General features: G+C 39.4%; 2 protein-coding genes across 9 annotated transcripts in view; one reads left to right on the top strand and one right to left on the bottom strand.

Annotated features, from left to right (window-relative positions):
* Positions 1–26794, top strand: part of LOC103877852 (endogenous retrovirus group K member 7 Env polyprotein-like) — a 337491-nt gene that overhangs the window by 237764 nt on the left and 72933 nt on the right. For 2 of the 8 annotated variants that reach the window (XM_031653891.1, XM_031653892.1), the window contains exons 4-5: positions 19349–19436; positions 23929–26037. The exons of 4 other annotated variants lie outside the window; for them this stretch is intronic. In XM_031653891.1, coding sequence (XP_031509751.1) covers positions 24484–25431 — 948 coding nt within the window. In that variant the 5' untranslated portion in view covers positions 19349–19436; positions 23929–24483 and the 3' untranslated portion in view covers positions 25432–26037. Of the gene's footprint in view, positions 1–18830; positions 19177–19256; positions 19437–23928; positions 26038–26794 lie in introns of those variants that run through there. 2 more of the 8 variants (XM_031653893.1, XR_004177631.1) reach the window with 2 other exon arrangements.
* MMP27 (matrix metallopeptidase 27) lies at positions 627–14309 on the bottom strand. The gene is made up of 10 exons (XM_003910599.5): positions 14193–14309; positions 13114–13352; positions 11519–11667; positions 11302–11430; positions 5806–5967; positions 5503–5623; positions 4096–4226; positions 2806–2965; positions 1824–1927; positions 627–891 (listed from the first exon to the last, which is right to left on the bottom strand). The coding sequence occupies exons 1-10, from the start codon at positions 14292–14294 to the stop codon at positions 647–649; spliced, it is 1542 nt and encodes a 513-aa protein (XP_003910648.1). The 5' UTR covers positions 14295–14309; the 3' UTR covers positions 627–646.

Below are 26794 nucleotides of genomic sequence, written 5' to 3'. Positions count from 1 at the left end.
AACTGGTGTGAGATGGTATCTCATTGTGGTTTTGATTTGCATTTCTCTGATGGCCAGTGATGATGAGCATTTTTTCATGTGTCGTTGTGGCTGAAATCAGTGTGTAGAAAACTTAATTTTGTATTCCCTAAGGAATGTTTAACTGCATTGGTCAATGTTTGTCAGGCTGTGGGAACACTTCTCTCCTACTTCTGCTAGTTCCTTACTTGTCAGAGAATCACCTCTCACGTAACTCATCCTGCATCTATCCAGGCTGTCACCCTTCTCTTTGGGAGGTGGAGTAACTTATTTGATTGATGGATTCAGAACATGCATAGGGATGAGGACTATAGTTTATTGGGGCTCTTAAACTCCAAAGGTCCAGACAAAATAGAATGCTAAAGATTGGTTTAATAAATGTTTTAGTATTTAGTTGTAAGACATGTCTTCTCCAAGTCCACAAAGCATGAAATAGGCTTAAGGTACAGTCACAGATTTTTGTTTCTACATAATAGCTTCCTATTAAAAGAATCAGGCAGCTCAAAATGGCTATTGAATTTGGATATTTAGAACTAGGACTAGCAACTTGTTAAAGAATGGTTCTATTCTATTTTGAAGCAGAATTTATTTTAAAAGACCTGTTGAGGTTTATTTTAGGTCTATGAATTTATTGATAAATAGAAGTGTTTTTCAGCACATGAACAATACTTAAAATAAACAAGCTTAAACTCTTATAATGCGATATCTTTACGCCTCCTGAATGTGCTTTTTCCTTGTTGATATCAAAACCAAATGATGAGTTTAATGGTTCTTTGCATTGAAACCAAGTATTAGTTCTCATGATTCGGGTAATATTCTTTGTCTTAATGTCATATTCAAATTGCTTTGATCCACGGCTGAAATAGAAGAATCCTAGAGACAGAGAATCAGGATTAGTTATCTTTCATAACTATGTAATACTTCCATACTTTTAAATTTTATAAACGTGGAAAAAAATAACGTTATGGAGAGCAAAGACATTTGTGGAATCACATACATACATTTTAGTTTTCTACTGTCATGTGGGAAATCCTATCGTTTTTATTTCCCTAAGGAGGAAGTCAATGTTATAAAGTGTGAGTTTCAAGGGACTTTTTACCTTTCTAGCCAGACTGCAGTCTATGCCAGAGGTTCTCAAACTAGGCTTCAACAAAGTGTCTCAGCGAAGGGGAGAAGGCCCCTGTGGATGTGGCCTTGGTCTCTATATCCTCGTTTTCTTAGAGCTGTTCTACTTTGCTCTGCTTTAGGTTATGAGGTTCTGTGTTAGTTTCATTGTAGTAATAGATCGTGTCACTCAAAAATATTTCTAGACATCTGATTACTCCACGGTCTAGGTCTAGGTCATTGTCTTTGATGATAGAGTTGCTGGATTGTATGCATTACATTGCCTGAGGTTCTTTTAAAACTACAGGTTCCTAGGTATCACTCACAATTTTGCCTCAAATACTTTGTTTCACACACAAACCCCAAGCTATGTACATTAAGCTACATACATTAAAGTTTGAGAATCATTGTTTTGTTCATGTGCTTACTTTGTATATTTTAGGGGGTATCTTTACTTATGAATGATGAGTAAAATGGATTTGGTGCTTTTTACCTAGATTTGAGATAGTATAACAGAGAGTATAATTCAGGATTTATAAATTCAGTTTGTCATAATGCTTGTCAGGTTAATGTTTATTATTGTATATACTTAAGAGTAGCAAAATTGCATTAAAATAGAAACATTTAAGTTTTTGTGCTGTCTTTTTTCACAGTCAACACAGTCTCACAAGTATCCCAATAAGTGAGACATCCATGCTTACCTTTGTACTGGAAAGCAGCATCAACACGGATACTGATTCCAGGAAAGTGTTTTACCACCCTCTGCGGGAACCCTTTGTCCATGGTTTGGGTCATTTCATCAAACCTGCATATGAGGATATGAAAGGATACCAGAGGATCTTTGGCTTGGGGAGCTTAATTTGTCTACTGCTCAACTTAGAGTCAAGCAGGGATGTGGGGAATACATAGGCCTAATAGAGGAAAACTAATTGGATCTATAATAAAAATATAGTAAAGATTATGTTTGGTTGAATCACTTATAGAATCTTCCAAACAAGAAATGATCAGGGAAAAAGGCCACAACATTTGTTAGATTGATGCTATTCAGAGGAATTGTTACATCAGATTGAAGGCTGAGCTTGGAGCGTTCAAAAATTTTCACTAGGTATGTTTGTGTCATTGGCAATTTGGTTGGGGTCATCAACTTTTTATTTTATCTTATCTTTAGTTTTTAAGTTGAAGGAAAGTCATTAGACTCATTGAGATCTCTTTCGGCTTGATAAATGTCATTCTCTGCCTTCATTATTCACTTTAAGAAGAGTATAGGCTGGGCGTGGCGACCCATGCCTGTAATCCCAGCACTCTGAGAGGCCGAGGTGGGTGGATTGCTTGAGCCCAGGAGTTCGAGACCAGACTGAGAATCATGATGAAACCCCATCTCTACAAAAAGTACAAAAATTAGCCAGGTGTGGTGGCACGTGCCTGTAGACCCAGTTACTTGGGGGGTGCTGAGGCAGGAGGATCGCTTGAATGCTGGAGGTTGAGGCTGCAGTGAGCAGAGATTGCAGCACTGCACTCTAGCCTAGGAGACAGGGCAAGACTCTATCTCAAAAAATAAATAAATAAATAAATAAATCATAGAAAGCATTATGGATTCATTTTATTTTTGTCTGTGTCAAAGTGATGCTACTGTGAATATTTTTTTCCGTAATAAAACAAAGAGTCAATCGTCTATAAACTTACCTCCAGCACCAAATGCCCACAAAGAAGTAGGTTTTTCTTGTGGTCTTATCACAGACGGCTGCATCTACTTTCTTCACACGTCCTGGGAAACCTAATGTATGAATGGATTTGGGATAATCTGGCAAGACAGCATATCCTCTGATCATCCAGAAGTTTTCATCTATTAAGAGAGAGAGTGATTATTTATTTTCTAGAGGGAGAAATAGATAACTTAAGAAATTTAAAAATAATTAGATGCCTAGTTCCTTTTAGCTTCAGTGCTTAGAGATTTAATAATCTTATGTCCACATTCATTCTTACCACTGTCTTTAGCTGCTCACATTGTTTATATTACACAAATAAATATACCGGTAAAAGTCAATAGTGTATATACCTTTGTCAATTGGTTTCATTGTATTGATTGCTTTTAATTGGCTAACTCTGTCAAAACAATCAAGTAAGCAATGCATATATGTATTAAAACAATATATAGTACCCCATAAATATGTACAATTATTATGTGTCAATTGAAATTTTTAAAATGAAGTATGTTTGGACATGTTCTCCTAAGTTTCAGCCTCCAAGTGCTCTCAAAGGCTAGTAATCTGATAACATCATATAAAAAGTGGGGTTGCTAGATTAAATAGTTAATTTGAATTTCAAATTAAAGTAGAGATGGGGTTTGTAGGATGGGGTTTCACCATGATTCTCAGTCTGGTCTTGAACTCCTGGGCTCAAGCGATCCACCCGCCTTGGCCTCTCAAAGTGCTGGGGTTACAGGCATGAGTCGCCACGCCCAGCCCATAGTGTTCTTAAAGTGAATAATGAAGGCAGTGGATGACATTTATCAATATTGATGCAAGTCAGTTAAATTTGAATTTCAAGTGAACAGTGACTACCTTTGGGTATAAATAAATACAAAATATTTTAAGGGATATATACATACACCAAAAAATTATTTGTTGTTTATCTGAAATTTATAGTGTCCTATATTTTTATTTGCCAAATCTGGCAACTTTAGCAGAAAGTGAACATTAAAGAGAGATTAATTACCTTTATTTGGCAGAAAAAGAGACTTTTTTAGTTCTTATCACACAGGTTTATTTTAGTCCCTGTGCAGCTAAGATTGTGTTTATCTTCACAGCCACAGAGAATCCTAGTTTGTTATATTCTTTATGACAGGAACCTAAGATGAGGGCAAAAGCCCTACGCGTTGGCTCAGGCATGAAGATTTTATTTCTTACACCAAAATACCCATTGGTTAGTTCAGGCAGCCAGAGGGAGAAGAGGAATCAGGATGGGCAAGGTTACCTTTGAAAACCAGAATCTTATCTCTGGGGTTCTCATATGCAGCTTGCAGATCAGCTGGCAGAGATGGCCAGAATGAAGCAATTAATTCAAACTCAACATCCGTGATATCATAATAGATCCTCCATAGGTGCCTGTGTTAAACAAAAAACACTTTACCCATGCAGCCTATTTCCATGTCAATGAAAACTTTGCAATCTTAGGCTTGCCTTTTATCTAATTGGTTGGTATCTTCCTCAAATAACTGAGATAATTAGCATAATTTTCCTCAGCAAATTTAGGTGGTTGTGAGTTCAGTTCAGTTTGGGACTCCCAAGTTCAGGACATGCCTTTGTGCCCACTCTCTTGGGTCCGTAGAGTGGCAAACTCTTCATGGAATTCTTATTCTGAGTTCCGAATGCACAATGGTTTTGTTTTTGCCAAAGCAGCAACACCCAACATTCTAAGCCAACACCAAGCATTCCTAAGGAGAACTTTTTGAAGCAGATGCTTGCTGGAATGAAGAAATGTAATCATTGATGAGCCAAAACACTTCCTCAGTATTTCCCTTCTGGCTGCAAAATTCGGAGTCTATGAATGAGACGTTAAAAGTCCTTATATTCCATTTTCCTCTACATACACACCACTCCTCTCTGACATTCATGATGGGTAGCCTCTCGGCCTCTGCTGATCAGAGAATGGTGGTGATAGCATGGATCGTAACATGATATATTCATGGGTGAAAGGAGTCCAATTTCAAATATTCTTTCCTTTTGCCCCTGTGTCTTTGTCAATGGTGTATGTCTTGATATTTTGCTATAAAAATATGGTCATGGTCTACATAACTGACACATCATGCTGCAACTTAAGTTCAATAAATTTTAGTGAGAGAAGGGATTTCCCACTACAGCTAACACTTTATTGATGCAAGTTTAAGAAATGTTCAGTAAGGTGCTGACTCATATTTAACAACTGGCTCTCCAGGTGGGAAGAAGACATGATTTTAATCATTTGCTGATTTTCAGACGTAAATACTCCAACCATGGCCAGTTTCAAGCTGCCCTATGTGATGTGAACTGGTTTGCAAAATTCCTGAAAATGTAACAATAGGCTCCTGTAATGGAGTGTAAGTTGGCTGCAGTAGGCCACTGGGATTGGTGGACTCTTCTGGCCAAGAAGTCACTGAAAGTAGACTCTATTACCCCTTCTTATGCAATGGCAATTTTTAAAATTCCTTAAAGACTTTTAAAAATTTATCAAACAACTACAAGACACACGCATATGGTAAAGCATTCAAACAGTATGTTCAGTTATAAAATGAAGATAAAAGGCACACATTTTCACTAGCTCTATGACTACCTCTTTATCCTCAAATCCCTTGAAAAGAAAAATCTTCATAGGAAGTTGAGGTGTTTAGGGAAATGAGTTTACCTGCCTTTAAAGAACATTACTTCTCTGCGGAAAGTGGTGATAGCATCAAAAGTCAAGTCAGGGTCACAGGCATGGGATATAGTGGGTTCCTTTGGCTTAGCAGGTACCTTAGGCAGACCTCCTTTGATGAGAAAAAAAATACCACAATGAATTAAGAGGGTGTGAAGAAATATGCCTACACAAGTGTCTTACGTAAGTGGATATTTGCTTCATGATAATATTTCAAGAAGTGATTTTCTTAACTTCCTTTCTGCAAAGCTTCCTATTTAGTTCACATATATTGAGATTTATAATTTTGCTCACCGTAGATGGATTGGATTCCATTGATATCATCCTGAGAAAGTGGGTATTTTCTGGGATCCAGGGAGACATAATTTGGGAACATCAAGGCTGTTTGATCATTGGAGTGAGACAGCCCCAGTGCATGACCAAATTCATGAGCAGCCACAAGAAACAAGTTGAATCCTTGATAACAACAGGGAAAACACGAGCACATGACTTAATCAAAAAGAGAATGGTTGCATCTAAGATTGGAAAGTAACTAAGGGGAATGAAATAAAGGCTTGCTATACAGCAGATAATTCTCATATGTACCACCATTTATCTGGGAAATATTTCAATACTAATAAAGTCATGTGTTGCTTAATGATGGGGATATGTTCTGAGAAATGCATCATTGTGCAAACATTATAGGTGCACTTACACAAACCTAGATGGCACAGCGCACTACACACCAAGGTTACATGGTATAGCCTCTTGCTCCCAGGTTACAAACCTGTATTGCACATTACTGTACTGAATATTATAGGTAATCCTAGCACAATGGTAAGCAATTATTTAGCGCAATGGGAAGTATTTGTCTATCTAAACATATCTGAATATGGAGAAGGTACAGTAAAAATATGGTATAAAAGATAAAAAAAATAGTACAGCTATGTAGGACACTTACCATGAATGGAGCTTGCAGGACTGGAAGTTGCTCTGGGTGAGTGAGTGAGTGAGTGAGTGGTGAGTGAATGTGAAAGCCTAGGAGTATTATTCTAAACTGTATAACCACTAAACAGGTATAGTACATTAAATACATAAACCAGTAACATGGTTGTTTAATATCAAGTATTATGTACTTCACACAATTGTATGTGCTGAACTTTTATATGAGGCTGGGTCATGCTACAGTTGCCCAGGCTGGAATGGTGTGATCATAGCTCAGCATGCAGCCACAAACACCTAGGCTGAGTAACTGCTGTTGCCTCAGCCTACTGAGCATCCGGGACTACAGGTGTCAGGACACCATTTTCAGCTCCATTTTCATAATCGAATGTGTAGACCACTGGGGGTCACACTACATAGTCCATAGTTGACTGAAATATGATTAAATGGCACATGACTTTAATTGGTATTAGTCACATCATGGAAAAATATAGCCTAGGGTAAGCAACCAGGTCCGGCTTGAAACTGGTGCATCTCTAGAAATTTTGGATAATATTTGTGACTTAGCTTAAAATAGAAGTCACCAGTTTGGGGTAGTTGCTAGACTATACTATATGTGATCATGTTGCTCCTACTTTTATTACTGTCTTCAGAGGTTCCGTTTTGGCTATAGGATAAAGTCCAAACACCTTCACATGACCCTCCACAGTCTAGTCCCTGCCTTTTTTCAGCCTCATATTTTATTTTAGTATTCCGCAAGCTAACTATATTAAATCGCTGGCATTTTTCTTCTGTGCCAGGTTCTTTCTAATCTCTATGTCTTCATACCTTCATCTCTTTGCTAAGAATATTATCTCTTCTACTTTCTCTTGGCTTAACTACCCTATTTATTCCCCAGGACTTCCCTCTAAAGTCATTTCCTTCATGTAACCCTTATCCCTCCAGCTCTTATCCAGGTTGAGTTAAATGCACGGCTCCGGCTTCCACAGACTCAGCACTTGATTCTGTCATAGCCCGTAAGGACTGCATTGTTTATTTCTGTCACCCTGGGTACAGGAACCATGTCTTAATTATCTTTTATACCTAGAGACTGTGACTGCTTAATAATGATGAGTGGATGTCCAGGTGTTGTCTGAATGAAAAAATGGTTAGATGTGCTTCCTAGACATGACCATCGTGACCTTTCCAGAAGTCTTACTAGGCATGTTAGAATTGCCTTTGTCTTTGTCTGCCTCTCCCACTAGTCTGTAAGGCTCTAAGTATAGAAGACCGCTCCCTTGGGCCTGGCATGGTGGTTCACTCCTCTAATCCCAGCACTTTGGGAGGCCAAGGTGGGTAGATACCTTGAGCTCTGGGGTTCAAGAGCAGCCTGGGCAAAAAGGAGAAACCCCATCTCTACTAAAGAAAAAAAAAAAGTAGCTGGGTGAGGTGGCCTGTGCCTGTGGTCCCAGCTATTTGGGAGGCTGAGGTAGGAGAATTGCTTGAGTCCGAGAGGCATAGGTTGCAGCGAGCTGAGATTGTGCCACTGCACTCCAGCCTGGGCGACAGAGTGAGACCTGGTCTCAAAAACTAAATAAATAATAAATAAATGATAAATAAATAAATAAATAAACAAACAAACAAAAAAAGTCCATCCCTCGATTTGCAACTAAGTGTATGGAGCCTAAGGGAAGCCTCAGCTTCCCTGATGGAAACTTGCCAAGTGATGTTTGCACTAAGCAAACATAAAAGGGCAAAGAATTATGTCATGGTCTTTGACACTTCTCTGCTCTTGTCTTTGCTGCTGCCCCTTGCCTGGCTGGCTATGTCACTGTGTGTGCTTTTGGACAAGGAACTGGAAAAATGAATATTGGGAAAAATAATTCAAGCTCAGGTTCTCTAAATGAAGTCCAGACCTTTATTCTGGCTTTCAAGACCCTCTGCAATCTGAATCCTATTTGCCATTTTAGCCTTGTCTTCTACAAATCCATTCCTTATGCTGGATAGACCTATTCTGTTCAGAAAACTCCTATTCACCCTCTTTACCCTACTTTGTCTTCTTAGTTCCTGCTGAGCCTCCAGTTCTCAGGTTTGACATAGCTTCCTTTGCTGACCTGTGGGTCTGGATTGGAATTTCTTCTGTGTGGACCTATTACTTTGCCATAGTTTCCTTTATCTCAGTACTGATACTGCTGATTTTAGTTGCCATTTAATTGTCTGCGTGTCCCTTAGACTGTAAACCCCTGGAGGGCAGCTTCTGTGTCTTATATACTAGGGTATATTTCATTTCTATGACAGAGCCTGAGTCATAGTGGATGTTCAATAAATGATCGTTGAGTGACTTTATTTACCAATGATTTGTAGAGTATTTCTCATGTGCCAACACTGTTACCGGCCATATGACACTGTAGGAAAAAGATGACAAAAGTCTCTGTCTCATGGAGACGTGACTAAATAGATAAATTTGTGCATTATACATTCATAACTTTGTAAATATTTTTTCTTATATCTAGAATGTAATTCCACCCTAGTTTTCATTATCATCATCGATACTAATAATTGTCAACAGAATCTTTAATGTCAAGCATTTCTGAGTGTTCACTATGGACAACTGCTCTGAAAGGTGTTTTCACCTTTACTAACCTAGTTAGGGCAAGGGTAATTTATTTCACCCTCCTAAAAGAAGAGCATCATTATTATTTTACATGCAAAGAAATAGAGAGTAAGAAAATTACTTGACTTGCCCCAGGTCCCTCAGCTGGTAAATGGGAAGCCTTGAAAGGAACCAGTGTCTGCCAAGCTACAAACTTGCTTTTTCTTCTTCCCAACACTGTAGCAGCATCTGTAGCAGTCTGCAAGGCCTGTTTAGTTGTTTGGTACACACGTGTCTGCCACACACACACTCACAATAAGCTTGGCACTGGCTTTGCTTTGAGAGACTCTCAGGAAAATCAAAATCTCTGTATGTGCTTAAAGTCCTCTGACATCCCCATGCAATGACCCCGAGGAAGCAGCCTAATGGCGTCATTGGCAGATGCTGTGTCTGTTGCTCTTAAGCAAGTTACACCAAGACTTTTGCCACCCTTTCATAGAACAGAGTCTCCAAATTGCAATGAAAGAGGTGATCATATAGGCTATTGCTGAATTTCCTATTTTTAAAATTACAATTTTATTGGAGATTATGTTTGCTTGATGTTTTTTGTTTCCATTGGAGAACAAGAAGATATTTTCCCCTTTAATGTCAGTGAACTAAGAGTTATACGATTGGATCACAGAGGGCCCACAATTTCTACTCTGAGTGAATGTAATAAAGTAGTCAGAAGACAATCCTTTTTGGAACTGCTGCCTGGTTGCCCACCCAGAACTTGGTTGAGGACTGTATTTATCTCCTGCCTTGCTCAAACAAGCCTTACCAATGTGGAACCCAGATACATTGGACTTAAAAAAAAAATAACTTACCCCACACATCCCCCTTGGCAGAGGGCTTAAAGCAGTATGGGTAAGAGTAACTGCTACTTAGTATTGGATTTAAGAGACAAAAGGATAGTGAAATCTTTGATTTCTGCCTCTAGATATGAAAGTAAAGCCTGGCTGAGCAAGGGGAATCATTCTGATTTTGGCAAGTGCTAGGATATTTCCTATAACTGTTTGATGAAACATATCCGCAGTGTCTTCAGACTAGTACCAAACAAATATTGAAACATGTCTCAGCAGAAGATACACAACAGACTTGGTTCATTCCTCTCCTCTCTTGCTTGGGTGACAATGTTATCTTACCTCCTTCAATTTCTTGTCTGCTTGTGATGGTAAGTCATGTGGCAATGGCAGCAGCCAATCCCGGATTTTGCATGCTACTGCCTGAACCTCAGCCAGTACTGACTTTCGCCCTTTTCACTGGCACTTGGAAGAACAGTTGCATCACCTGTTCTGACTGAGCAGTGAGTAGCCATGGACAATTTTGTGTCACAGGCTTTCAGTTTCACAGAAAGTGCAAAGCTGACCTAGACCGATTATCTGGAGATACATGGTCAGGAATGACCTGTATCCTTGTATACTATCCATCAGGACCACTACAACCTGTGCTTTCACTATGACTCTGGAAGCTAGACACCAGACCCAAGGTGACTATTGCCAATGACAGAAAAAAAGAATGGGGGGCCCAAAAATCTACTGAGCTTGCTCTTTTGTTTGAGGCATACACTGCTACCTGTTAATATAGTATAGTTTGATATTTTTGTCAGAACAGTAGTAAAACACCTCGAATGCTAGGCAGGCCCATTGAGAAAAATAAACTTACTTGGTTTGAAGAAATAAGTCAAATATAAGCATTAAGGTCTGATTCCTTTGTAGCTGGGCAAGAGTTAGAAGAGGAAGTTCATGCTTTGAAATAGAGCCTCTATGGGCTATGAATCCATACACTGTCCTTTAACTGCTAACTCAAAATTACCACCTCCCTAGAGTCTTCTTTCAATCCTCAAGCGACCGATGACTTCTACCACTGGTACAACACAAAACATCTTCTGCCTTATATGGCAGGTATGTGGGCTGGCCTTGTGTACCACACAGGATCATGAACCTCTGAAGGCTTACACTTTTCCAGTACAACTTTGGGGTCCATAGGACACCTTGTATAGTTCTAGGCACACAGTGGCCCCTCGGACATTATGGGTGTACGGATGAATGTATGAATAATGAAGAATGCTCTGATCATAATAGAATTAGCAAATTTATGAGGGTGTATTGAACACTTCCATCAATGTCATCTTGGAATATGGAAAATTGTGGGGACATTGGGAACTTTAGAGTTAAAAAGCAACTAGTTACAAAACTATTCTTTTCAGGGATTCTTTAGAATAATAAAATTTTGTTCATAAAGAAAATTAGACTCACCTGCTCCATCCTTGGTCCAGTTTTCATCCTCATCAAAATGAGTGTCACCACCCAGACCCGGACCAGGAGGAAAGGCATGGCCAAGCACTCCCAGGGGACCATCAAAATAGCGAGGACACCGACCATGGACTGAGACACAATTTATGGGAGGAAAAAAGATCAGTTTCCTCAAATCTCCAGAGATGAAAATAGCTTTGCTCTCTGTTGAAAACCTTACCTCGAGTCCTAAAGGCAATCATGATGTCTGCAATCCCCCTTGAAATCTTGGTGAATTGTAGTGGAGTAACTTTGCTCCACACTTCTAAACCTTCTTGGATAGCCTCATCCACAGCAGTTCGTGCCATATCCGGAGTATAGTTTATTATTCTTAAAAATTAACAAAAATATGTCAATTTCTGGTTTATTCATGCATGAATATACACACATAACTACAAAAAACATTTCTAGCTTATCAATAATGTGCTGCAGTAACTTTGGTGTGGTGCAATTATCTTATAGTTGCATAGCACTTTATTTAAATGAAATACTGTTACATATACTATACAATTAAATTCCTTTATCTTCCCTATGAATCAGTAGTATTATAACACTTCAACAAAGGAGGCTCAAAGAGGTTAAATGACTTCCCTAAGATCACATCCTGAGACAGGATTAATCTCATGTACGTGTTGGCTTGTATATGAAAGTATTATAAAGACATTCTTAAAAAGAATTGAGAATCATTTTTTGGAATGGCTTTTGGAAATTAGTCTTGTGCATGTATCATATGTTAAGAATCTTTTTCTTTTTCTTTCCTTTTTTTTTTTTTTTTTTTTGAGACAGAGTCTCACTTTATCCCCCAGGCTGGAGTGCAGCGGCGTGACCTCGGCTCACTGCAACCTCTGCCTCCCAGGTTCAAGTGATTCTCATACCTCAGCCTCCTGAGTAGCTGGGACTACAGGTAAAAGCCACCACGCCCGGCTAATTTTTGTATTTTTTAGTAGAGATGGGGTTTTGCCATGTTGGCCAGGCTGGTCTCAAACTCCTGACCTCAGGTGATCTGTCCGCCTCAGCCTCCCAAAGTGCTGGGATTACAGGCATGAGCCACTGCACCCAGTCCGTCTATGAAGAATCTTACATGAGAACCACAAGAATTGCTCAGGAAAAGATCTTTCTCTTGTTTATGTTCCCTATCTTGCTAAACTCATTTTTATCTCAAGTCCTAGCACTCAGTAAGATGAAAGAAGAACTATCAGAAAGGCTCTAGAGTGGTGGTCAAGGTGACTGCCTCTGTCTCAGATCGAGGGCATACCGCCTCCTCTTCCCGCAATGAGTCAGCCAGCCCCCTTTTCCTTGAGATGTCTGAGGGAAACACCTTACTTTGCTCTGGGGGGCTCATCTGAGATTTGGCAACTATCTCTCTCACACACACATGTCTCTGACATCAACTGGTTGTGTTCCAGGATCTCCCCATTTTCTCTTGAGCACCCTTCATCCATGCTGTCAAGTATCTGCAGTCAGATGATAGCATTTGTTCAGAGCTTATATGATGGTGGCAGAGGCTAGAGATGAGAGCATGTCTGCTGGAGCCAGCAAGAGCTGTGTAACCTCAGCCATGGTAAATAAACTTTTGTTTCAGTTTCTCTGTATTTAAGGTGGCAGTAGCAGCAGAGCCTATAGCACAGGTTTGTTGGGAAGATACCGTAAATGGAGCCTATGATGTGCTGTGCACCCAGGAAGTGCTCAGTCAAATGAATGAATATTATTCTGTTCCTCGGAAATTATCTTTATGTTCCTTTGGATTAGGTGGAAATAAGCTGATAGAAGCATTACCTGTAGGTGAGGTTGTATTTTCTCCACCCAGGGAGGGTGTAGCCATACTGGCCCACATCAGGCACCCCACACCTGGGTGTCTTCATGATCTCAAGGGTGTTTGAGTCCAGTTTTCCAGTCACTGTCAATCCAAAAAATGCTTGCATTTCCCGAATTTTGTCATCTATGAGACTCCTGTTCTTGCTCTGAACAAGATGATTCCCTTCTATTTCAAGAGAGTAGAACTGGTTGAGATATGCCTGACCAAAAAGATAAGAAAAAAAAAAAAAAAAAAGAGACACAGACTACAGGAGAGCAAATCTCCATCTCAAGATAAAGCAAAATTGCCTAAAATTTCTTTTGGCAATAGGAAGAGGAGGGGAAAAAAAAAAGAAGTAATGAGAGAAAGAGAGGAGTGAAGGAGGAAAGAAGGACACAAAGAGTAAAATAGTAAGTCACCCTGCTCTTTCAATTTCCAAGACTTGGTTGACTTACGAGTGCCCAGAATTAGCCAAAGTACATGACTCATAAACTTCTGCAGAAGAGAATGAAGCTTCGTCTATCTGTTAAATGCTGACATATCTTACATATTTTTGCTGTTACTTTCATTTTAGTGTTTCTTTGAAACAAATTCTAGAAGAAATAAGTGGTTATCCACTGTGCACATCTATTTGGTTTAACCAAATATAAAAAGTTAACTGAACTGATTTTTAGAAGGAATCTGTAAAGCAATGTATTATTTTCATACAAATAGGGATTAGGGCTCCAAATTGTAGACTGGGTCCACCTGGTAGTCTTGTAATGCTTCTATAGCGATCTCCACGCCTTGCAGGGCTCTCTCCTTTCTCCTCTCACTAAACATCCCTTCATTTGTGACCATTGCCAAAAGTTATAGCAGATCCTTTCCCCCCCTGCCGGCCCAGCCCCCACCCCAACACAATTTCTTTATATCCTTAGAGCTAGACAAATGAAAAGCAGCTCCTTCTCACAAAAAAGTTCAGGACTCTTTTGCAGGAATGTGTTTTCTTTTTAAGTCCCAAAAGAATCAATAAAATAAGCTTTATATCAATAGTCATCGATATCATTTATTAAGACAATACCTGAGCCAGTTGCATGTTTTCTTCATTTTCCATCATTCGGACTGTAGGAAATGCAGAAGAAAATGTTATAAAGAACAAAAATAGAAGCAGAAGGTGCTTCATTCCTCTCTTTCTCAGCTGAAGCCGGTTCTGTTAGCAGAGAATTTAGAAAATAATAGTGAGACGTGGCATGAATTGGCTTGTATCATCATTTAATTAATAACAGAAAAGGACACTTGCCATAAAGTGTGTCATGATTTGCTTTTTTTTTTTGCTTTTTTGACTGAGCTGATTTTGTAATCTTGGTCTGCAGTTATTTAGTAAACACAGTTAGTGCTTATGACTGAATTGAATAGACTGGGAAGTGAGCCTCCACGTTATTTTTTTCCTTGCAAAGTTTTCTTTTGAGGGCAATCTCAAAATATCTTGGTAGGATGTTATCATAAAAAGACAAATGAATCAGGAATCAGACTACCCTTATTAATTAAGGTAAACTTCAAATGTTTATTGAATTCCTACTGTTTGCCTGCCCCTGTGAATGCAATCTTGTTGGAGAATTCAGACACATGCAGAAATTAATGTAGTGGAAGCAAGTGGGCAAATACACAGTACAGATTATAAAGACTAAGAAGGGCCAAAGGCAGATCACTGCTTATGAGTGTGGCCTTGAGGTTTTACACAAGTTAAATACAGCCTGCACTGGGGCTTGCACTAGGGCTTGCTCTGGGTTTTGGAGAATGGGTAGAATTTGGTTTTACAGAGGAAGTAAAAAGGAGTGTGAGTGCAAAGAGGCCATGGGAAGGAGATAACACAGGAGAAATGAGCCGTAGGAAATCTGGCCTCACTGGAACAAAATCTATATGTAGACAGCTATGGAAGATGGGATGGAGGGTCTCATGGACAAGACAACTGACTGGGAAGATGAAGAATCATAGAGGTCATGGATGATGAAGGCCAAAATTAACATCAGAAGTGAGAGTATAGTCAGTGAGAGCCTTTTGGATTAATTTCGATATATTTTTCTTTATTGGGCTACTTTTAGATGAAGGAACAATGTTAGTTACAGCAATGTCCTCCCTCACTTATCCTCCTCTTTTCTTCTACCAGTTATTAAAATTTTCTTCCCTTTCTTCCCAAATGTTAACTCCTCGATTGATAGACTTTTCCAAATCTTCGTTGTCCATATCCTAAACAAAATGTCTATGACATAGCTGAAGAACTTATAGGCTGTACGTAGATACATACTTCCTTTGCATTTAAAGCTCATCCAAATTATAAATCCTGTTTCAGAAATATTATTATTCACTGTTTTAATATATATGTATAGTTTAAATAGTTTAACTGGTCTCTGGAGAGATGGGATGAAGGCGAGTAGGCAGGCATGATCAAGATTTGTGTTGTAATGGTACTAAGTACAAGTACGCTAAGTACAGGTATGCTCACTGTATTATTCTTTTTTGTTTTTTAAACTCTAAAATATTTCAGAACAAAAAAAAAAAAAAGTCAACAAAAAATGGGAAGTCAAATGGTGCTATCTTGTTATAATGAAAAAGCATCTCTCTGCCCCAACCTTTCACTCATTCAAGTCCAGCTCCCCAAAGGTAACTTCTTTAAATTATTTTTATAGCTTTTTATCTTTATGTTTAGCTCCACATTTGTAAATAACATGCTTATGCTGCTATTTTTCGAGTTTCCACAGTTAAATGTTATTATTAACATCTTCCTATGGAATAGAAGGACTCAATACTCCTTCCGCTTTCCTAATTTGGTTATAGGAATATTTAAGCCAGTAATCAGCGTTCATACAATTATGACCATGAAAATATTATTCACAAGAGAATCATGTAGTATACTATGATTATATCTCCTTTTTTTTTTTTTTTTTTTTTTTTTTGTGGGAGGGGTTTTTTTTTTTTCCCCGGGCTGGAGTGCAATGGCACAATCTCGGCTCTCTGCGACCTCTGCCTCCCGGGTTCAAGCAATTCTGCCTCAGCCTCCCATGTAGCTGGGACAATAGGCGTGTGCCACCAAGCCTGGTTAATTGTTGTATTTTTAGTAGAGACAGGGTTTCACCATGTTAACCAGGCTGGTCTCGAACTCTTGACCTCAGGTGATCCACCCCCACCTCAGCCTCCCAAAGTGCTGGGATTACAGGCATGAGCCACCATGCCCAGGCTTACATCTCCTTTCTTATATAGCCTTTTTCCTCTGCAGTTGATAGTTGAATTGATCTTTACATGCTAATTCTTTACCAAATTCTTCCATAGAACTCTTAAACTCTTCTCAGAATAACCAAACTGGACAGGAAATCTAGCAGCAGTTTTTTTCCCTTGAACTCATCCATCTGAGACCCCTTGCTTGCCTTCTCCAGTCTGGGTCTGTCGTAGAACTGTCATCCTCTCATCAACCAGAAAATTTGTACTGTGTCTCTGTGTTAGATCTCTGGCTACTGGGTTTCATTTCTACCAATGTCTTGATTTACTCCCTTGTTTTGATGCAACATATCTCTCAGTAGTTTTCTAAGAAAGAATATAAGGAAAATAAATATTCTGATTTTTTTCATGCCTAAGAATGCCCTTTATTTCATCCTCACACTTGATTGAGTGTATGACTGGATACAGAATTTCAGCCTAAAATAAATTTCCCTGAGAAGTTTGAATGATAATGAAGATTCCATTATTTTCCAGACTCTAGTGCTGCTGTTGAAAAGTTTTATACTCTGATTCTTGATGTTTTTCTTTTGAAAGGTTTTGGAAATCTTCTCTTTACCCAGATATTTATAAATTTTATAATTATGTCTCTTGATGTAGGTCTTTGGTATTAACAGTTTTGGGCAGTAAGTGGGCCTTTTTGTCATGGAAACTTCAATTTAAGGTAACTTTCCAATATACTTTTGTTTATAATTTCTTTGCATTCATTTTATCTTTTTCTTTCCAAATGTATATCCGTTGGACCTCCTAGATTGAGTCTTTATGCTTCTAATAGATCCTATTTTCTACCAACTTAACTTTCCAGCCCACCTATTGAGTGTTTAATTTCAGCTATGATATTTAATTTCCAAGAACTCTTTCCAGTTCTGAGTATTCTTTTACATTTTTAACTTTTTTTTTTTGCATTTCATTAGTGTTTTTGGATGTAAAATATGTCTTATTTATTTATTTAAATAAATTACTAAATAATTAATAGTACATAATTCATAACTAAATAATAAATTATTAAATAAATAAGACATATTTTCCATCTAAAATTATATTCTTATATTTAATTCTTATATTTATTTATTTGTTTAAATAATAAAAGAAGGCATACTCTGTCATCCAAGCTTGAGTGTGGTGGCACAATCATGACTCAGTGCAGCCTCAGACTCCCAGGTTCGAGTGATCTTCCTGCTGCAGCCTCCCGAGTAGCTGGGACTATAGGTGCATGCCTATAGTAGCTGGACTATATTAGCCCAGCTAATATTTTTATTTTTATTTTTTGTAGGGACAGGGTCTCACTATGTTGCCCAGGCTGGTCTTGAATGCCTAGCCTCAAGCAGTCCTTCTGCCTCAGCCTCCAAAAGTGTTGGGTTTACAGGCACAAACCACCGTACCCAGTCTCTTCGTATTTTTAAGTAATGTTAATGTTAAGTATGCTTTAGTTTATTTTGACATTTTCTTTTGCTCCTACAAGTGTCTCTAGTTCCTCAAAATCTCTCTTTTGGTCTCTGTTTTTCACACTGCAATCTTTTCAAAAATATTTGGTGACTTTGTGTTGTGCAATCTGCTTAAGAATGAGAGGCAAGAAAGCAGACTAGAAGCTCTCATGTGTATAGGCAGGGCTGGTGAATTGATGACCTTCACTGCAGGGAGATGGGGCACTTCCCACACCCTTCATGTGATATATTAGTCAGGATGAGATTTGGTTGAATGTAACACAAAAACCCAAAATAACAGATGCTTAGTTAAATAAAAATTTATTTTTGCCTCACAAAAAAAAAGTGCCCAGATTTGTAAGCCTAGGTTTTGTATGACAGCTCCATATCATCAGGGGTAGGCAACATCTGCCTTGCTATACCACTTTCACAGTCCAATGCCTCATGAGTCAGGTGCTTTCTCAACCTCTAGCCATTATATCTGCATTACAGGCAGAAAGAAGGAAGATGGAAGAGAAAAAGTAATTTTCCAATCTCTTTCCAAAAACCCCACACAACATTCTGTTTAGACATTTTGGCTAGAAATAAACACATGGCCATATTTAGCTGTAAGCATAGCTGTAAGCAAGGCTACAAAATAGGATGCATTGCTACCTCAAATGAAATTGGAGTCTCATTGCAGAAGAAGTGGAGAGTGGAGGTCAAGATAGATCATTAGCAGCATTGCCACACTGAGATTTCTCCAGTGTTGATATCTGTAAATTTTTTTTTCTGGGGCTGGTAAGTTACTCCAGAGAAAGCTCATCCAATTTGCCATCATTTAAATCTCCAAGGAACAAAGCTGTAGGAGATTCTTCTGATGTCCTCTGTCACATACCCTCAGCATTAATTTAGTTGCAGAAGGCGTGGACTGGTTTGTGTAACTCACTTTGCTCAGACAAAGTGCAAAAGTAATTGTGGTTACTTTTGCACCAACCTAATACAATTTTAAGCACAGGCTGTGTGTCTTTTTGCTTTCTGCCCAGAGCATTGAGATGCCATCAAGCCTGCCAGGTCAGCATGAGAGTACAGCCTGGAAGTGTAAAGAAGTTAACACCCTCAGGGACCATCTTCATCCAATGGGGAATGGAAACTGAAGGATGAATGTTCCAGCCTCCTGCTCACTGGAGATGTGAACAACTGGAAGCTGGTCTGCAGGCTTCTCAGAGGCTGCTGGTGGAATTGAGCTTTGTAGAGGACTACATGCTCGCAAACGAGACATTCCCGATAAGTCCTTCTCTTGCAAACAAAGCAGGGCGTTCCTTCCCTGCAAACAGGGAGGACAAAGGAGCCAGCTGCAAACAGCAGACCCTGGGGGCTGGTTTATGTGTAAACATCTTGAAAATCCAGAAAGTCAGGAAACGGTCAGAAAAACAACAATGTGTCTTGTGACTTGGCAACATTCCACAAACGACTGTATAAAATAAAGCAGAGTGTGTTGTTCAGGGCGGCCGCCATGTTTGTCTCATCCTGTGTTGTCTTGTGTGTTCATTCCTTTGTTTAGGAAACACATGGACCCCAACATCTGGTACAGCGAGCAGGGTCCGTGGCTCCATGAGAGCAAGGAACCGGAGGGGGAACACCCCGGGCAGGTAAATAAAGAAGGGGGACCCACGGGAAAATTACGGGGAATTCCACCTTTCTGGCCTCTGAATATTTGCGGTTACTCCAGGGACTATAGGAGTAGAAGTAAAAGAAAAGACTTTGAAGCAATTGTTTGCCCATGTTGAACAACATTGTTATGGGTTTCAATATCAAACCAAAGTGCAGTTAAATCAAAAGGAATGGTTACAAGTGGTTAAAGTCTTGTGTCGAGCTCATCAGCGAGGGCAAACAATGCCTCTGACTTTGTGGACTTTGTGTAGTTCCATTACTCAGGCATTAGAGTTACTTGAAACTGACTCAGAGTGTGGTGATACTGCCACAGGAGGTGAGGCATCTGAAGCTTTAGAGAGGAATAATCCTAGAGAGGAACATATTTACGCCCCGGTTGCTGAGGACAAGGAATTGGAAGAAGAGCTAATGCCTCCTTCATCTGAAGGAAATTCTGATTTGCAGTGTATTTTAGAGATGTTACAACAGTTGTTAAAATTGCAAGGTGCCGCTGCTCCTGTTTCTCCTATGTCTCTCCTATGTTACCTTCCCTTCTGCTCCTTTGGAAAAAGATTTCCCTTTGCCTCTACCTCCAACCTCTTTGCCTATGTCAGGTCAGGTTTTCTCTGTGCCTTTTTCTCCTGTAGGAGAAAAAAAGGAATCGAAGGAAAAGGATGATTTCGAGGAATTAGATCTATTCCCAGTAACACGGGCTGCTTTTGGCCCCAGTGCTCAGTTCCCAAACGGTGGCCAGAATGTGACTTTTACAGCCCTACAATTTAAATTTTTGAAAGAAATGAAAGCTGCAACAAAAATTATTAAGACCTTTAAAGGCCAGTGGAGGTAATTTAGATGAGTATATTGGGGCTTGTGCAGGCGTTGGAGCTATTTACAATGCTCAATTGTTTGCTGGAGCACTTTCTAAGGCCTTAAAGAGTAATTCTAAACAAGGTGTACGTTTTCAATGCGGGAAACCTGGTCATTTTAAGAAAGAATGCAGGAAAAAACTGGGCTTCCTGACTACTAAAGAGAAAAAGTTACCTTCTGGGGAGTGCCAACGATGTGGAAAAGGTCGACATTGGACAAATGAATGTTGTTCAAAAACTGATAAGAGTGGAAATTTATTGTCACCCCTCCTGGGAAACGGGAACCGGGGCCTGCAGGCTTGGGGCCCCAACAATTACAATGCAGGCCTACCACAATACCCAGTGAGCGATGGCTTACAACATCAAGGAATGACTTCGAGTCATCCTTAAGGGTATCACTCCCTACCCCTGTTTCCCAACTTTATGCTGCAACTAAGCAGAGTGCTGCTGCTGAGTTAGCTATTACTCAACCTTATGCTCTGTCTCCTAATGGAGGAATATATAAGTTAACTACTGGAGTGTGTGGCCCTTTGCCAAAGGGACATGTAGGACTTTTGTTAGGTTGAAGCAGCAGCGCTATGCGGGAGTTAATGGTGGTCCCAGGAATTATTGATCCTGATTTTACTGATGAAATCCTTATTATGGTACAAGTCTCACAATTTATGCGCCTAGAGGCAGGTGAACATATTGCACAATTGCTTTTATTGCCTTTTTTTCCTTTCTTATCTAGAGAAGCGTCTCGTCAAGGAGGTTTCAGTAGTACTGGAAAAACTGTTTTCTGGGAAGCTTTAGTTTCTGATCAAAAACCTCTATGTTCATTGCAAATTAATGGGATATTTTTGAGGGATTAGTCGACACAGGAGCGGATGTATCTATTATATGTTTAACTCAATGGCCTGATCATTGGAAAAAGAAACAAGTATCAGTTACTCTATCCGGCCTAGGTACTGCTTCTACAGTCTACCAAAGTGTCGAGCCCCTGAGCTGTGTAGGACCTGAAGGACAACAAGGAAAAGTGTTCTTTTATATTGTTCCCATTAATATTAACCTTTGGGGCCATGATCTTTTACAACAATTTGGTGCCTATTTAAGCATTCCTCATATTTCTTCAGCTGCCAAAAATATGATGTTCAATCCTTTAAACGCTTAGCCACTGTCCACAAGCCTCAAGCTTTACAATTGAAGTGGAAAACTACAACTCCTGTTTGGGTGGAACAGTGGCCATTATCTAAAGAAAAACTTGAGGCTTTAAAGAATTTAGTTAAGGAACAATTGGCCGAGGGGCATATTGAACCAAGTACTTCTGCATGGAATTCCCCTGTGTTTGTCATTAAAAAGAAAAGTGGAAAATGGCGCTTATTAACTGATTTTAGAGCTGTAAATGCTTGTATTCAATCTATGGGGACTTTACAACCTGGGCTTCCTAATCCAGCTCTTATCCCACAAAATTGGAAATTAATGGTTATAGATCTTAAAGACTGTTTTTTTTTTTTACTATCCTGTTACAACCCCAAGATTGTGAAAAATTTGCCTTTACTGTTCCTGAATATAATAATGGACAGCCTACTCAAAGATATCAATGGAAAGTTCTTCCTCAAGGTATGCTTAATAGTCCTACTTTATGTCAAGAGTTTGTTCATAGAGCCTTAAACCCTGTTAGATGTCAGTTCCCTACTTTGTTAATATACCATTTTGTGGATGATATTCTATTAGCAACTCCTGATGAAGTCCTACAAGGTCAAGTTTTTCAGGTCTTATAACAATAATTAACTCAATATAATTTACATATTTCTTCTGAGAAAATACAGACTGAATTTCCTATTCAATATTTGGGATACCTTTTAGCAGAAAAGCATATTCGGCCACAAAAAGTTCAAATTCAAAGAGATCAACTTTTAACCCTTAATGATTTTCAAAAACTGTTAGGAGACATAAATTGGCTTCACCTCATCTTAGGCATCCCTACTTATAAATTACGACATCTATTTGCTAACTTGGAAGGAGATTCAGATTTAAATAGTTCTCGTCAATTATCCCCTATAGCAGAAAAAGAATTGTCATTTGTAGAAAATATAATTAGTGAAGCTCACCTTGATTATATTGCACCCAATCTTCCACTTTCGTTGTGTCTTTTTCATACTCCCCATTCGCCAACGGCCATTTTACACCAAGGTGATAATATTCTGGAGTGGCTGTTTTTGACTAATAAAGCCATTAAGAAAATTCACCCATATATTGATAAATTGGCTGAATTAATTATTAAAGGATGACATCGAGCTCGTCAGTTGCTTGGTGCTGACCCTATAAAAATTATTACCCGATTATCTAATCAATACATTGAATCTCTGTTGGAAACTCATGAGGGCTGGCAAGTGGCTTACGCTGAGTATACTGGCTCTTTTTCTCAGCGTTATCCTAGTAATAAATTACTTGCTTTTCTGCAACAATATTCTTTATTGCCATATAATCCTATCTCTTACACTCCGGTTAAAGGTCCTACCTTTTTTACTGATGCTTCCAGCAATGGAAAAGCTGGATACTGGACATCAGGTAATTCAAAAATTTCTCACTACCCATTTGAATCAAGTACAATAAGGAGAACTTTTTGCCATTCTTATGGTTCTACAAGATTGGCCTCAAACCCCTTGTAATATAATTAGTGATTCCCAATACACTGTATACATAACTAAATATGTATCTCAAACTTCTTTACCATTATTTCCTCAAACTCCTTTACAAAAATTATCTTCTTTATTATTTATGGCTCTTACTTCTCACACTGCCCCCCTTTTCATCACTCATATTTGTTCCCATTAGGCATTGCCAGGACCTTTAACTTTTGGGAATAACCAGATTGATTCCTTACTTATTGGAAGTGTCCAACGGGCTCAGGATGAGCACCAACTACATCATACTAATAGTTTAGGATTACAATGGCGATTTTCTATAACACGCCGTCAAGCCCGAGCTATTGTCAGAGCCTGCCCATCTTGTGCTCCTATTATTGCACCTTTTTTAAGTCCAGGTATTAATCCTCGAGGCACTCAACAAAATCACATTTGACAAATGGATGTAACTTATGTTCCTTCTTTTGGTCGTTTAAAATATGTTCATCATACAATTGATACCTGGTCACATTTCCAATGGGCTACCCCATTGCCTTCTGAAAAGGCTGACTCTGTTATTACTCATTTACTTACTTGCTTTGCGGTTATGGGAGTTCCTGCTGAACTAAAAACTGATAATGCCCCTGCTTATTGCTCTCGTAAATTGGCTGCCTTCCTTTCTTTATACCATATTCATTATTCCACTGGTATTCCATTTAATAGTCAAGGTCAAGCAATTATTGAAAGAGCCAATGCTACCTTAAAATTACAAATTTTAAAACAAAAAGGGGGAGATGGGCGAGATCCCCCAAAACATCAAATTCTGAAAGCCCTTTTTACTTTAAATTTTCTCAACCATTGGCGTCAATTACAGCAGTCTGCAGCGGTGAAACATTTTCAACAGCCTTTAGAAAAGCCGCAAAACAGTAATCTGAGGGTGTATTATCCTTCATTACAAGGGAAATATTTAAAAGGAAAAGTTTTACAATGGGGCCGAGGCTATGCTCTTGTCCATACAGGTGCCAGAGATGAGTGGTTTCCATCTCGATGGTTGAAACAGTGCCATGGCGAAGAGGAGCCGATCCGAAGAGTTCCTCAAGGAATTTCAGGAGCTGAATCTGAGCACTCAGAGAACATTCACCTTCGGGACTCGACGTGCGGAGCCCCCGACATGGGGTCAACTGAAAAAGCTTACTCAGAAAGCTGAAAGGGTTGTTCAACAAGCTGGGCAGCCCAAAACCCCACTGACTTTATTCCTGGCTATGCTGGCCATAGTAAATTGCCAGGTAACGGCTGGAGAATTTACATGCTGGGCTTATATTCCTTTTCCACCCTTATATCAAAGTGTGGCCTGGGGAGACAGAAAAGTCCCAGTACTTACTAATGATACTGCTTGGATGCCATTGCCTTTTTAAAACCAGGATCCTGAATTAGACACTGGCACAGTAAATAGTTCATATCAATGTGGGGTTGAAGGGTTACCTATATGTCTTGGGAGTAGTCCACATTGTCTGCATCTTTCTCATGAGGCTTGGGCTGTTCGCTATAACCATAGTCATATCTCTGCCTTTACTATGATTATTGTGGCTCAAAGTTTTAAGTATAATCATACTGCAGTACTTAATGAAACTCTGCCAAGTACATTATCTTTATGCCCTATCCCTCATGTGTCCGGAGGTGTTTCCCAACTAGAGTGGACTAGATGTAGAGGTAGTGGGCCACGATTGTTGTTAGAAGTAAAAGGGAAGAGTCATAAATACCTTGTTATAGATTGGAGTGTACATGGAGATTTTCAAACTAAATTCAGCCATGTCAACCTGCGTTGGCATAAAGGTAATCACAGCATTTCTGCGGATGGCAATGAAACTATTATTTGGCATGATGGTGGTCTATCACCCCCTATGCCACATTTGGCTAATACCTCACAAATACAAAGTCATATTTGGAAGTTGCTAGCTGCTGGTAAACCAACGTTCACTTTCACGGGAAACATGTCCTTAAATCTTACTAATATTTCTAACCCTTTCCATATATCTTTGCATCGAAATAGTTCTAGATATGTTATTGCATGTGTAAGAAAGCCTTACTTGTTGTTGACAGGAATTTTTAAATGGGATAATAATACAGGGGTAGTTAACTGTACAAACAATTGTACATTCTTAAGTTGTATAAATACTACTTGGTGGAATAATAATTGGAATGAGTCTCATTCCGATTTATATATACTAAGAGCCAGAAAAGAAACCTGGCTACCCGTGAACTTAACACGTGCGTGGAGTGAATCTGCTGGGGTTACTCAAATTTACAAAGTAATGCAAGATCTTGTCCACCGCAGCCGGAGAATGGTTGGGGTCGTCGTAGCAGCAGTGGTGGGACTTGTAGCAATTGCTTCCACCACCACTGTTGCTGGATTAGCTCTACACCAGAGTATACAAAATGCAGAATTTGTGCAACAATGGCATGAACAATCACATTTGTTGTGGCAGCAGCAACGAGACATAGATGCTCATTTGACTGAATGAGTGGATAATCTGGAGCAAGTGGTTTCGTGGTTGGGAGATCAGCTAACAGTGTTGAATACCCGAGCTTTGTTGAAATATGATTGGAATACTACCCAATTTTGTATTACTCCTGTTCCTTTTAACAGCACTGTACATAATTGGACTGAGATAAAGAGACTTTTAATTGGTCATAATAATCTTTCCCTAGAAATACAAGAATTAACACAAAACATTTCTGAAACATTTCACAATCAGTTACTGTTGCTGACTGGTACAGATTTGATGACTGGTATTGCACAAAGTTTGACGTCTTTGAACCCTATGAGCCCTGTAAAAACTTTGCTGACTTCTGTTTCTAGTAATGTATTGATTGTTGTTCTTGCCTTTGTCATTTTCACAGTCTGCTGGAGATGGTGCCAAAGGGCAAACACCAAATCCCAGCAAGTCCAACATGTAATGATGGTTTTGAAAGAAATTCAAACTTGTAAATAAAGAAAAGGGAAATGTAGAGGACTATGTGCTTGCAAACGAGACATTCCTGATAAGTCCTGCTCTTGCAAACGAAACAGGGTGTACCTTCCCTGCAAACAGGGAGGACAAAGGAGCCAGCTGCAAACAGCAGACCCTGGGGGCTGGTTTATGTGTAAACATCTTGAAAATCCAGAAAGTCAGGAAACAGTCAGAAAAACAACAATGTGTCTTGTGACTTGGCAACATTCCACAAACGACTGCATAAAATAAAGCAGAGCGTGTCGTTCCGGGCCGCTGCCATGTTTGTCTTGTCCTGTGTTGTCTTGTGTGTTCATTCCTTTGTTTAGGAAACACGCGGACCCCAACAAGCTTCAATTGCCCATAGCGGAAGCCTTGATAACACATGATTGTATTGATTTTTCCTCCTTCCTTGCCTCACTCTGCTTGCTACCTCACTCTTGCTTCCTGGGACTGTGTCCTGAAAAAAATAATTGCACCAATGTCTTCACTTAGGCTTTGCTTTTGAAGAAACTCAGCCTAAGATAAATAGGCACCTCATTGTTTAAATTCTAGCTTAGGCAGGGTGGCATGGTGGCTCAAGCCTGTAATCCCAGTACTTTAGGAAGCTGAGGGAGGTGGATCACCTGAGGTCAGGAGTTTGAGACCATCCTAGTCAACGTGGTGAAACCCCGTCTCTACTAAGGCAGGAGGATCACTTGAGCCCAGGAGTTTGAGACAAGCCTGGGAAATGCAGTGGGACCCTATCTTTACAAAAGAAAATAACTGAGTGTGGTGGTGTGTGCCTGTAGTCCCAGCTACTTGAAAGGCTAAGGTTGGGGCATTGCTTGAGGCCAGGGGTTTGAGGCTGCAGTGAGCTGTGATTGCACCACTGTACACCAGCCTGGGTGACAAA

The sequence above is a fragment of the Papio anubis genome, chromosome 12 (genome assembly GCF_008728515.1).
Source record: "Papio anubis isolate 15944 chromosome 12, Panubis1.0, whole genome shotgun sequence".
Taxonomy (NCBI): Eukaryota; Metazoa; Chordata; class Mammalia; order Primates; family Cercopithecidae; genus Papio; species Papio anubis.
The sequence above is the reverse complement of the archived record's forward strand: the minus strand, read 5'-3'. Positions and strand labels throughout refer to the sequence as shown.

Coding starts and splice junctions, on each gene's coding strand:
- MMP27 (XM_003910599.5), bottom strand. CDS start 14,294: ATGAAGCACCTTCTGCTTCTATTTTTGTTCTTTATAACATTTTCTTCT. Junction 11,668..13,113: donor AAATACAACCTCACCTACAG/GTAATGCTTCTA, acceptor TTAATTTTTAAG/AATAATAAACTATACTCCGG. Junction 5,968..11,301: donor CTGGACCAAGGATGGAGCAG/GTGAGTCTAATT, acceptor GTTGTTATCAAG/GATTCAACTTGTTTCTTGTG.